The following is a 14,262-nucleotide window of genomic DNA, read 5'->3' on the forward strand; positions in this document are numbered from 1 at the left end:
TAAGGTGAGGGGTGGGGGCACACTAGAGACCAGGTCTGCGAAACAAAAAACTTCTTCTCAAATGGTATTTCCCACAGATTTGGGTCAGCGACCTTACATTATGTAACTAAAAAAAAAACAAAAGAAAGGGAGCCAGGGGCAGGAATGTGGCTTAGCAGTAGAGTGCTTGCCCAGCATACACGAAGCCCTGGGTTCAATTCCTCAGCACCACATAAACAGAAAAAGCCGGAAGTGGTGGTGCTGTGGCTCAAGAGGTAGAGTGCTAGCCTTGAGCATAAAGATGCCAGGGACAGTGCTTAGGCCCTGAGTCCAAGCCCCAGGCCTGGCAAAGAAACTAAAACAAACTAACAAGAAAGGGGAGCCCTGACAGGTAGATGGCCTCATAGGCCCATAGTCCTGAGTACTGGTGATTGGAGAGAGAGGAACACACAGTCCCAGTGTGCACAGTTGGCATCCCGAGTCCTGTTTGATCTTAGAAATCTGAAAGCCTGTGGGACAGGGAAATGCTAAAGCCCAGAGGCTGTGCAGTGTGGTGGAAAGAGAACTTGCATGGGAATCAGAAGTTCTGGGTTGAGTCTCAGTTCTGTTGGGTTAGCTACGTGACTAGGAGCAGGTCTCCTAACCCTGCTGAATGTGGGTTTTCTTGTCCATCCAATGAAAAGCTTTCGTCTCCTCTGATGAGCTCATAGGGCTGGCTGGTCTTTCTTCTTTACTTTTCCTGCACACAGTGTACAACCTCCACAGTGATGCCTTAGTCATTGTCTGACAACAACATTAGGGCAAGATAATGATAAAATTAATATTAATTTTTTTGTGGAGAGTATCACATTAATCACTACTGCTACCAGCTTTTTGGGGCTCTTATTATGTCCCAGGCACTTGGCTAGAGCCATCAGAAACATTATTTCATTGTCCAAGGTCATTTGGCTGATAAATCACACAGCAGAACTCAAGAAAGACCAAAATCCTAACCCTAGAGAGCTTGATTCCCCATGACCAAGCAACCACACTTGTTCAAGTCCCAGCTTGGTGTAAATGAGAGTGAGATATATGAATGTCTCTGCTCACATATTAGTGATCAATCAAATTCTTTAACATATTCTAGAGAAAAGCAAGTGTAAGTCTATGTTTCTTTGTTGTTGTGCTTTTCAGATAGGGTTTTGCTGCATAGAACAAGCTTTCCTTGAACTCATGATCTTCTTGTCTCAGCCTCCCACGGTGTTAGTATTCCAGGCATACACTACCGTATTTGGTCTGTAAGATCATATGTTAAAAGACATTTATGGAACAGGGTTCAATAAATGAATGCATTACAAAAAGGATACGAGCAGGATACAAAAGGACAGATAGAAAATGGGAATCTACTCCAGCCTGAAGATTTCTGTGAGGGAAACCTTTCTAGAAAAGATGACCGCTGAGTGGAGTGAGAATCAAATGAAGGAAGGAAGAGAGGAAAGGTAGAAAGAGGAAGTGTCTTCTTCAATGGCTAATAGGTGAGGGAGGCATGGCCCATTTCTGGGGTCAAGAAGAGTTCAAGACTGCTGCTAAAGCAACAAGGTGCATCTCTCTACACTACAGCTGTGTCCCCCAATTTTTAAACTGACCAACTCGTATTTTTAACATGGCTCATTTCTTCTCTCATCCCCATATTTTCTTTCTTTTAAAATTTAATTTTATTGTCAAGGTGACGGATGGAAGGGTTACAGTTATGTTTATAAGGTATTGAGCACATTTCTTTTTTATAATTTTTTAAATTAAAAAATGTTTATTGCCAAGGTGATGTACAGAGGTGTTGTAGTTACATATGTAAGGCAGTGAGGGCATTTCTTGTCAAACTTGTTACCTCCTCCCTTATTTTTCTTCCACCTTCCCTCCTCCTCAACCCCCATCCCAAGTTGTACAGTTAATTTCCATCATATTCTGATACACATATATGTATGTATATATGTAGATGTATGTATATATATATGTGTGTGTGTATATATATATTACATACACACACACCCAAGCCAAAATCAAATACAATGACAATAGGGGATAAACCATAAAAAAGAAATATGGAACAAAAATAGTTTCAAATAGTACGTTAAAAATAATGACAACAATGAAAAACCTCTTATTTCTATATCTTGGAGTTCATTTTGCTTAGCTTTATCTTATATGATCATAGGTACATAGCTATTGTGATCCTGAGCTAGGACTATCCTAGACATAAACTAATCATTACTAACGAGGGAATCTATGTTTCTTTGGGTCTGGCTCATATTTTCTTCCATCTCTCAGTATTATGAACTGGGGAAATCTAGGTTTTAGGTTCAGAAGACAGAGAGAGGAAATCCTTTTCTGTACTTTCATTCTTTCCAAGCCCCTGATAGATTGGGTGCCTGTGCAAATTGAAGGCAATCTTCTCTGCTCATCCACTGTCTCCCAGGCCAATTTCCTGTGAAAACATCCCCAGAAGTAAGGCTTTACTTGTTTTCTAGGTATTCTGTACTTTGGTCAAGTTGACACCTAAAATTAACCATCAGAGAGGAGGATAAGAACAAAGGGGGAATGTTACTCATCTATTAGAAAGAACGATATTGTGCTACTCATAAGGAAATGGAAAGACTTGAAAACAAAAATTATATTACGCGAAGGAAGCCAGACGCAGAGAAACAAAGGCTGCACGGTTTCACTCATTAGTGGTAGATAGAAGGTGCCTATAAATCTGTAAGTAAACACATTGGGCAAATGGTTACAAATGAATTAGCTGAATGACAATAGACTCTATGGGGAGCTCAAATAGTAGACTCTTGAAAGACTAGATCAAAGCCCAACAAAATCAGCACCAGGAAATGGATACATACAAGAGGAGGGGTGGGGCCAAGGGGAGAGGGGTAAAGGAAGAAGGGGAGGGGGGAGGAGAAGAAAATCCAGTCAAGAATTCATTGTAAACCCAGATGCTGGTGGCTCACACCTGTAATCCCAGCTACTCAGGAGGCTGAGATCTAAGGATCTCGGTTCAAAGCCAGCCTTTGGCAGAAAAATCCCTGTGAGACTCTTATTTCCAATTCACCACTCAAGTGGTACTGTGGCTCAAGTGGGAGAATGCTACCCTGAGCACAAAGAGGCACAGGGACAAAGCCCAGGCCCTGAGTTCAAGCCCACAACTGACCAAAACAAACAAACAAACAAACAAAAAAAGAATTTGTTGTATATACTACAAAATTAAGAAAAATAAGAGAAGGGGTAGATGGAAGGGAGTTGAGAATGTTGAAGGGGGTGACACGGATCAAGATACATTGCACTTTTGTGTTTTGCACAACTACTTAAAGGTAATTTTTTTTTTTAAGAGAGGGGACAAAGGGGGGATTTGCTTCAGGATTAAGTTGGGCCAGAGAGCCAGCTGGAAATTCCCCAGTGAGCAAGAGTAATGGTGGAGATGCCCCCAGGTAGGTTTATTCATCTATGAATCAAGGCAGTGGCAGCTGTTCTTCACAGCCTGTCCTCCCAGGTCACCTCCACTGGCTTGCAGCCACCTGCTCACATCCCAGAAGGCTGACAGCTTCTGCTCATCCCTGAGCATCTCTTTCAGCCTGAGACCTTCTGCAACAGAAGCTTGTTCCATCACAGGTAGATACTGCCCAAATATGTGGGAAAGTGCATGCCTCCAGCAGCTATCCTAGCCAGGGCAGGGTTAAGCTCTTGGCAGGTGCTCCTGCCTCCTTGTGTTCCTGAATAATTCTGTGATTTTCAGAGAATCTCCAAAAGTACTGTGCCCCATTGCTTACAATGGCACTTTTAGTGTTTTATTCTCATCACTTCCCTATGTGCTCTTTCTGAAGAACCTGGCCAAGCAAGCAGTCTCTCAGGTTGCTTCTTACCATGAACACGGAATGGCCACTCATTTGGCCACTCTCAGCTGTCAACCCTGAGTCAGTCCACATGTTACCAGGAGCAGAGATAATGAAGACAAGTCCTACAACAATCTGACTTCAGCTCTTCCTCTAACTACCTTAGGCTAAAAATTAAACTCATAGGAACCACTTTTTTTTTCCCAGAGAAGCTCAGAACATTAGGGAATTGTGAGCTAGTTTCTGGGACACTTTAATAACTTGAAATCAGAAATGAACATATTTTTCACAAATTATACATATTCAAATTCTCTTTCACTGTCATATATATTTCTGTGTGACAGCTTTTTAATTTTGGTGGAAGAAATATGAACTCTGGGTCTTGTGCTTACTTGGCTTGCTTATTTGACTGGAGTTCTACCACTTGAGCCATACTGCCAGCTCAGCTTTTTTGCTTATTATTCTGGGAATGGAGTTTAGCAAACTTTTTTTTTTTTTTTTCCCTGAGCTGGCTTCCAGCCACATCTTCCAGATCCCAGCCTCCTGAGTAGCTATGATTACAGGCATGAGATTGAGACATAATTGATATACCTCACAGTTACTTATTTTTTTCTGAATAATTACTTATTTATTGTCAAAGTGATGTACAGTGGGGTTACAGTTTCATATGTAAGGTACTGGGTACATTTCTGCTGCCCAATGGCTAGGATTACAGGCATGGGCCACCACCAATGCCTGGCCAAGTATGTAGTTTTAAAGGTTTATTTATCACATAGTATTATTCCTGTTTATGGCTAAATAGTATTCCAATGCATAGATATGCTACATTATATTCATGTATTTTTAGTTGATAGATTTTTTAATTTATTTGACAATAAATTTTATTCATTTGATTTCTTCTCCCATCCTTATGCCTGCATCATATTCTCTTGGTAACTGAAGCTTTGTAGTAAGTGATGAAACTAGGAAGTTTTGTGTTTGTTTTTAAATTGGTTGCGGGGCTTGAACTTGAGGCCTGGGTGCTGTCCCTGAGTTCTTCTGTTCAAGGTTAGTGCTGTACCACTTTGAGCCACAGCACCACTTCCAGGTTTCTAGAGTTGGAGATCAGAGTTTCACAGACTTTCTTTCCCAGACTGGCTTTGAACTGGGATCTACAGATGCCAACCTCCTGAGTAGCTAGGATTTCAGGTGTGAGCCACTGGTGCCTGCCCAGCAAAGAATCTTTATTTTTTCTTGGCTATTCTTGCACCTCTTATGAATTTCAGGCTCAACTTTTCACTTTCTACCCCAAATTGCCAGTTTGGATTTGAAAGTGATTGTGTTGAATCTGTAGAACAATTTAGGAAGTATTGGCATCTTAGTATTAAGTCTTCCAGCCTGAACACATTTAATTGTGTCTTAATTTCCCAATTGTTGTTTTCAGAATTCAAGTTTTGCAGTTCTTTGGTGAAATTTATTCCTTAGTATTTTACTCTTTTTGATGTTACTGCAAATAGATTAGTTTCATTTTTTGATTTATCGGTTGCTCTTATGTAGAAATGAAGATGATTTTTTTCCATAAGGGTGTTGACCTTATACTCTGCAATCCTGTGCAACTCATTTATTCATTCTACTCATTATTAAAGGATTTCTTCAAATTTTCTTTATCCACGATCATATTTGCAAACACAAAGTTTTATCTTATAATCTTACTTTATGGTATTTATCATCTTACTTTAGAGACTAACTCTATAATCTGATGTCCATCCTTTTGTTCTCAATTTCTTATTTGCAATGCTAAATAAAACTCTCAGTAGAATGTTGAATAGAAATGGAAAGAATATGATAAGCAATTTTGTTTTATTTCTGATCTTTCAGAAAAAACATCCAGATTTTCCCTCCAAGGATTGTATTGGATTTGAGTTTTCACAAGCATGTATTTTCAGATTGAGGGAGTTCCTTTCTATTCCTTACTTATGTGTTTTTTTTTTAAATAATGAAGAGTTATTCTGTTAAGTGATTTGCTAACAACTATTGAGATGCTCTTTTGTAAAGCATTTATTTTATTAATGTATACATTATATTAGTTGACTTTTAGATGATGAATTTATCTTGCATTCCTAGGATAAATCCCAATTACTAGTGATATGTAATCTTTTTCATATTTTAGTCAGTATGTTTAATCTTTTTATAATATTTTTGTCTTATTTGGGTATCCTAGTTGTACTTATTTTCTCAAGAATTCATGTCATCACCTTGCTAAGCAAGAATTCTTCTACCACTTGTGCCATACCCCCTGTGCATGCCCCGATAAACAACTGTCCACATGCCCAGATAAATAACACAGAATTCCTTACAAGAAAAGAAACCAAAAAAGAAATGAGAATACCTTTAAGTCTGGGTTTATCCATACTTTATACCAAATACATTCAGTTTAAAAAGAGAAAACTTACATATCATATGTTCTTTTGTACTGAGTCTTCTAGAAAAATCTCTGAGCCACTCTGTTGGACAAAGGAATTCTGTGTCTTTCAATGTAGAATATTCTCCTTATGGTTAAACAGGGGTGAAAATAATTGGACCCCACTATTACCAACCCTCCATACCTGTCAGTCTAATTTTGAGCTCTTCAATATAATATTATGTGTAGTATAATACAATGTAATACATATTGATATATAACATATATATTTCTATTAGGCAGAGTAATAGGATACCAATCTTATCTGGCTGTGAGTTTGTTCAGAATGAATATCTGCACTTTCCTCTTTCTACGTTCCCTGATAGCTGGTAACCACTATGTCAGTTTCCACTATGAGTTCAGTTATCTCAGATTCCACAACAAGGGCAAAATTGTGATGTGTGCCTCTCTGTGCCTCCTTTCCCCATTTTGAAATTGAGTTATTTGTGCTTTGCTATTGATTTGTATTGTAAGTTCCTTCTATATTTTGAATATTAGCTCTTTGTCATATATAAGGTTTGTAAATGTTTTCTCCCATTCTCAAAATTGCCTGCTCATTTGTTGATTGTTTCCTTTACTGTGCAGAAGCTTCCAGTTTACTGCAGTCCCACTGGTTCATTTTTGCTTTTATTGCATATGTTTGTGGTATTCTCTCCAAAAACCATTGTGAAGGTCTACATAAAGAGCTTCCTTCTGATTTTTTTTTTCTAGTAGTGTGTGCTTTAGGATCTTATGGCTAAGTCTTTAATCCATTTGGAGTAATTTCTGTAGAATGCAATGGCTATTTATTTGTTTGTCAGTCCTGAGGCTTGCTTGCACTCATGGCCTGGGTACTGTATTGAGCTTTTTTGCTCCAGGTTGGGCCTCTACCACTTGAACCATAGCTCCACTTCTAGCTTTTTTGGTGGTTAATTGGAGATAAGAGTCTCACAAATTTTTCCTGCCTTGGCTGGCTTGGAACTGCAATCCTCAGATGTCAACCTCCTTAGGATTATAGGTGTGAGCTACTGGTGCCTGGCTCATTCAGTGTATTTTTGCAAGCAAATACCTTTTTCCTAGCATAATTTATTGAAGAGACTTTCCTTTCCTTGTCACATATTCTTGGCTTCCTTCTCAAGATTAATTGACCATTTAGATTTTCTAAAATAAATGTTTCTTCATTTTGCTGAATGCCTTTAGGCGACTTACAAAGACTTTAAATAGTAACTTGTTTTTATTTTTAAATGATTTTATCAGTTAAAGTTATTTAGTAGGATAGTAGATTGGCAAGTTCCTCATAATGCCATTCAGGAAGTCATCTCTACAATTATCATTAGATGAAGTAACTGATTAGGGTAAGGAGACAAATTAATGGAAACACAAAGAGAGCAGACCTGGAGTGTAACTAATTTGGATATTAGTGGTAATTAGTATTTACAGATAGACTTATTTGTAGCTCATTAACTGAAAATTTGCTTCATTTATGTAATAACTCATTAGTCAGAAAACTATGTTGAGTGATGAGGTCCTAATGTGGTTTGACTTTTTAAATAAATTTCAAGATTTGGATATCAATTTGCAGTGGAGCATTAAATAGCCATTCAGGGAATTTGAATATTTGGTTCATTTTCTAATTATTAGGTATCTTTAGACTGAGTGTGGTTGTATATTCAATAACTAGATATGCGATACTATGTTATATGTACAGAACTTGTATAGTAAGATACTATTTTATTTTACAGACATTTAGCATCTGATTTCATTAACTGAGAAATATTTATAAAATAACCTTTGCTTGGTAATTCACTGTCAGAAGATATAGATGATAAATCAAAAGCAGCCCAAGACACCTGCCTCTGAGAAACTAATTATCAAAAATACTTATCTATTCTGTATATATATGTAAAAATAATTTCCAAGACTGCATAGTTTGATGGAAATAAGTGGTCCAGAGAGATTGAAAGAAAAATCTAGCCTTTCAGGTATGGAGGTGTATTTTTCACTTAGAACGCTGTCTTCAAGCGCTAGCAACCATAGATACCCTTTCTTTCTCGTTCATTTTGGGTAGGTATCAGTGGGGAAGGCTTATCTCCTCTTGGTGGATGCCATGTTACTTGGGAGTGGTAGTGGGGTGATGGTTAAAGGAACTCAGGAGGATTTGCTTCCAATTCTCCCTCATGTGATTGTGGGATGGGGGGAATGTCTGGGATTCACCTTAGGTATTGCTTAGATTCTCCTATGCCCAAAGATGAGGAATCTGAAGTTTTACTTCATCTCATCTTTATAGCATAAATTTGGTATTTCCAGTTCCTTATTCCTTTCTTCTACATAATAATGCCTCTTTGGAAATGAAGCCAAGGCTGAGTACTTCCTCCTCACATCAAGAGGCAGCCAAAATTATGATAACAGAGGGGAAATTTGCATAAAATTGCAATGGCTTCCTCTAAAGAGTTATATAGCTTTTTCCCATGCAAGTATTGAGTAGTTGATGCTATCTGGGACTGAAAAGCCTATAAAAGACTATGCTGATGCCATGCTTACTAGTGCTCAGAGGATTATTTGCTGTCAAGGGATTGCAAATAGAAGCAAAGGAAGCAATAACAAGGGTCAACTTTATATGGCAGGGGTGTTTTTACTAAGAGCACCCATTGCTGTTGAGAGTGCTTGAGGCTCCAGGGTATAAACTCCCAGAGAAACCAACTTCAGCTTCTGACCCTCTGCAGGGATAGAAGCAGCCTCAGTGGGGCTGAAGGGGTTGATTCTTTGGCTGGACATGTTAACAGGAACTGCTGTGAACCTTTGAAAGGGAAGTTTTCTGAGAACTTGGATTCTAAACTGAGGAGCATTTTCTTTATTTTTTCCCCTTTATTGTCAAAGTGAAGTACAGAGGGATTACAGTTTCTTATGAAGAGCATTTTCTTAAAGTCATTGCTTCAACCTTTCCACCCATCATCATTTCCACCCATATCAGCTTTCATATTAACAACAAGAGAAGATTGACATTCAATAGACTTCAAGTAAAAAGCAGAAACTACAATGGAAAGAGTAGGATCCTTGGAGCCTGTTTGATATGGATTTGCATCCATACTCTGTCACATGTATTTGTCACTTGCGTTTCCCCAATGGTGAAATGTCTCCATTTCCTTGTCACTTAAAAAATCATAGAGTGTGAAAGAGAGAGCTGAATGAGATGGATTAATGCATGCAGTTGAATCTAGCACATGGCAGGTACTTAAAATATAATAGTCAATCTTGTTCTTTCCTATCCAGCCCAAAGTGAAAGGGTAAGTGATGAAAGTCCAAATCCTCCAGTAAATTATTGAGTCCTTACCTTGTTTTTGGTTTTGTATATTCCTTTAAAAGTAATCGGGAGTTGTATAGCTTAGGAAAGTTGTTAAAGTACTAGAGGCAGATTCTGTGTCTATGAGAGCCAACACACTATTATTACATGGTGACAGATCTTAGCCAGTTATGAAGCTTTGGTGATGAGCATTTCCATAATATGCATTTCCAGTGATGACTCCTGGACACCTTACCATTAAAAGCTAGTGAAAGAATTTCAGTCACAAAAGATTTTTGTTTTTAGGAAAGGTTTTTCAAAACCTTTCCCTGATCTCATGCATAAAGATGCGAGCCAAATTCATTTTTCAAATCTACAGCCTGATTAACTTCTCCTTGTCTCAGCGCTATGTATAATAGCTAGAGGTTTGGGGCATCACTTTGCAATTCAAAATCTGAGCCTTCTTGATTCAATGTTCCATGTGGCTGAGAAGAAAATGGACTTTAAGTGATTGCTGGTAGCTCTGAAAGGTCGTGATCTACTTCCTTCAGGAGACTGGAAAATGTCAGCTGGTACCTAAACTTTATGTCTCTCATTTCTCTGATTATGGCTACAAAATATGAGAATGGCGCATTCTCATGCACAGCTGATAATCAGTTAAGGTAGAGGTCAAAGGTGATGGGTACCCATGTAATTGGCAGTTAGAGATACATTTGTTTCAGGTCTAGATTGCTCTTCTCACAAGTTCAGCACCAACAAAAATTGAACATTTTGGCTGATAGATAATGAGGAAATCTATCTTTTCTCATTGGTGCATAATTATTTACCAACGGAGAGCTCTCAAATTGAGTTATTCTTTCACAGTTCAATTTTTGATACAATTCAGTTACTGAAGATAACATTTCTGACACTTCAATAAAATATTGTAATAATCATGAATCTGGTTCCAGGAGCTCATTCCTGCAATCCTAGTTACTCAGGGGGCTAAAATTTGAAGATTGCAGTTCAAAGCCAATCTAGGCAGGAAAATCTGTGAAATTCTTAATTCCAACTAACCAAACACAAACACATAAGCTGAAAATGAAACAATAGTCAAATAGTAGTAGAGTGCTAACCTTAAGGAAAAAAAAATCATGGACAGTGCCCAAGCCTTGAGTTTAAGCCTTAGTACCAGCACACACAAAAAAATCATAAACATGAATATTTGAAGGATAATTATACATTAAGATACAAAACTTTAGAGCTATTGCTGTTATGATATAGCATCAAACCAGTGACCTAAGGAACATTTTGGTATTATAAAATATCATTTGCATCTAGAGTACACAAATAGCAATATAATTAAAATGTTTATCACATTTACTATGCTGTTAAATCACTCAAACTTAATGAAGTAAATTCGGATGTTTAACCAACATATATTAAGAACCTATTTTGTGCCAAGCCAAGAAGTAGCACCACATTTGAAAAGGTCTAATTCTAACTGGTTATATAGCCAAAAAATACAGACATACACATCAAATAATTACAGATTTTTATATGCAACAGTGAAATTATGAGGTGATATATTTCAGACAGAACAATGAAAGAAACCTATAATTTAAGTGAAGTCACACTTGAGTTGAGACCAGGAGAAATAGAAGTCAACCATTTGAAGAGGAGCAGGGAGAGTATTTCAGGTAGAGGAAAAGCTACAGAGAATTGTGATAAGAGGAAGCAATGTGGGCATGGTGTGATGAGAGAAGCATAAACCTGGAACAGGGGAATGATACCAAGTGTATTTTCTGATTATCCTTATTTAAATTCTAGAAAGTAATTGTCGAGGCAGACAGAGGTAGTACAAACTTGGGCATGGAATTCTGATCCTCTAATTGAAATAGCAAATATGTAATTTTAAAGACAGGGAGAAATGAACAAAGGAGGCCAAAGTAATGTCCTGGCCGGGCACTCATGGCTCATACCTATAATCCTAGCTATTTAGGAGGCTGAGATCTGAAGATTGTGGTTCAAAGCCAGCCTGGGGAGAAAAGTTCATCAGAGAGATCTCCAATTAACCACCCAAAAAAATCAAACAAAAACTAGAAGTGGGGCTGTGGTTCACAGTGGTAGAGAGTTAGCCTTGAGCAAAACAGCTTAGGGACAGCACTGAAGCCCTGAGTTCAAGTGCCAGGACTGACAACAACAACAACAACAAACTAATTTCCTGGTCCCTTGATAGTGAGGTAATCCTGTTTAAGCATGAGTTTATTATATTCCATTTTTGAGGTAATCCTGTTTTAAATTGAGTTTATTATATTCCATATTATCAACTCAAAAATGTATTGGCAAAGAAACTTCTAGGATAGCCAAAATGAAAAAATAATCGCAAACTATAATAGAGATAAACATTCCATTTTTAAAAATGTCTCTACAAGGAAGACAAAAGCATAATATAGTGTTTTTTTATGTTATTAAAACAACACTGGTTTAAGAACTTGCATGGCCCACACCAATCCTAGGTACTTGGGGGTTCAAGAATGGGAGGACAATAGTTTCAGGCCTGTCTGGGGAGAAAAGTTCCAGAGACTGCTTCTGAACTTATATGTGAGTACAATGAACTCATATATGAGTACAGTGGTTTAGACCAGGCACCTTAAGCTACACAGTAGGTAGGAAGGGGGGAGGGGTCTGAAAGTCCACCCAGGATTTGATTGTGAGAAAGCTTAATATGAAGCCTCATTAAATATCATATTCAATGAAACCCTAGGTCAGGAGATAATGATATCTGTGTCACAGAATTTGAGAGCCCTGAGCCATCAGAACCCATGAACTTTCTGTAGGTGTGATCCTTTCTTCTCAGCTTAAAAATACTGGCAAACACTGATCTTCAACTGGGCCCCACAGACAAGGTACAGGCCAGGAAGTTCTTAGTGAGGGGCCACTGGAAGGAGAATGGAAACAAGAAAGGGCCTGAAGCAGTTGGTCGCCACGCTGAGCGCAGCCTCTCAGCCTTGCTGCCTGCTGATAACGAGGTGGTTTGTTTGTGAGCCCCCCACTACCCACATCGACTTTGCCCAGGAGATGATGGATGCCAAGATAACCGTGCCCGCCCAGAATCGCTGTGAAGTGACGAATGTCACCTTCACTGGGTGATCAGCCCTGGCCTGATCGAAAATTGTGGAGCCACGTTTCTGGGGAATCAAATGAGCTGACTGGACCAGAGAGTAGCCCGTGCCCCATCAGAAGGACTGAAGGTGATCGCCTGCATTGAGGGGAAGCTAGATGAAAGGGAAGCTGGAATCCCTGAGAAGGTCGTTCTCCAGCAAACCAAGCTCATCGCAAATAACGTGAAGGACTGGAGCAAGGGTACCCTGGCCTATGAGCCTGTGTGGGCAATTGGTACCCGCAAGATTACCACCCTTCAACATGCCCAAGAAATACACAAGAAACTCCATTTATAGAATCGAGTCTGACCTGGACAGCTTCCTGGTGCTTCCCTCAACTGGTACTTCGTGGATATTATCAACGCCAAGCAATAAACACCATCCTTCTCTGCCCTGGAGCTAAGCCAGGGTCTTAAAGAGCCTAAGTAACAGTCCTCACCCTTGCCCATGCTTCTGACGATGTCATCTGCCTCTTTCTTCAGCCTAATCCAAATTGCATCTTCCCTGACCATGGTCAGGAACAGGCCAGTCACTTTACAACCTTGTTCAGAACCAAACTAAACATGGCACCGATGTGGCTCCTTCCTGGCCAAGTGCAGCTAGCTTGCGAGGGTGGGGGGTGGGGGGGCGAGGGGGGGGGTTGTCCCTCAGACCCCAGGGGAGGATAGAAGGTGATGGTACACCGTGGGGCTCTGAGAGGCCAGAGATCCCATGCCCTCCCATAGGGCTCATGTCGATGTTGTCTCTGTGAGCAACATCCACCATCCTATATGAAATAAACACCTGGCACTAGGAAGAAACATTTTAAAGAGGCATCCCTTGAGGCATATTCCTTACAAATGATAATTATATTCCTCCTTCAAGATTTATCTTCATCTCCTGTTATGACATTAAATTTGTTAGGCTGGTTAGTGTCATAAACAACGTGATGGATAATAAATTTTCCAATACAGTTTTGAGCTTCTGAATCCAACATGTTTCTATAGCTCATCACATATTTAGCACTCCATTTATAGAAATGGCTTCACATGTTTTGCAACATTTGTATGGCTCTGGAAGCCTATAATGTGACTTTAAAAAAAAACAATGGATGCCTAGTGGACAGCTCTGTAAATCCAGAAGTAAAATCAGTATTGCATTAATACAGTGACCTTGACCCAAATGGGACCTTTAAATGACAATTGAACTCAGTGATTTCATTCTTAGATGTTAGCTCCTTCCTGTCTGACTCTCCTCTTTGTTCTGCTGTAATATTATCCAGGTCTCTTGCTCTATTCACTTGTTTACTCTATTGTTTAGGTTATGTTGGTGGATGGAGTGAGGCATGACAAATATAAATTTACAAAGTTCTGTGGCATGACAGATGTTACACAAACAAGAGAAGATATCTGGAATAAATGACAACACACAAGAACAATTTTCTTTAGAACTTTTCAAACTTAGAAAATGCCATGTCAGAGAAAAACAGTTCAGTGATGTGCTTCAACTTACCAACTTTTTCTATCCTGACATCACTGAGGGATCCATCTACACAGTACTGGATGGTTTTAGAGAAGATGCAGACATATTTAGGTCACCTGTGGA

General features: G+C 38.9%; 1 protein-coding gene across 1 annotated transcript in view; it reads left to right on the top strand.

Moving 5' to 3' along the window:
* Nucleotides 1-12,975, top strand: part of Tpi1 (triosephosphate isomerase 1) — a 32,371-nt gene extending 19,396 nt beyond the window's left edge. The window contains 3 exon segments of the mRNA XM_048347432.1: nt 12,375-12,477; nt 12,479-12,662; nt 12,665-12,975. Coding sequence (XP_048203389.1) covers nt 12,375-12,477; nt 12,479-12,662; nt 12,665-12,975 — 598 coding nt within the window.
* The last annotated feature ends 1,287 nt before the right edge of the window (nt 12,976-14,262 follow it).

This window comes from Perognathus longimembris, chromosome 1 (genome assembly GCF_023159225.1).
Source record: "Perognathus longimembris pacificus isolate PPM17 chromosome 1, ASM2315922v1, whole genome shotgun sequence".
NCBI lineage: Eukaryota > Metazoa > Chordata > Mammalia > Rodentia > Heteromyidae > Perognathus > Perognathus longimembris.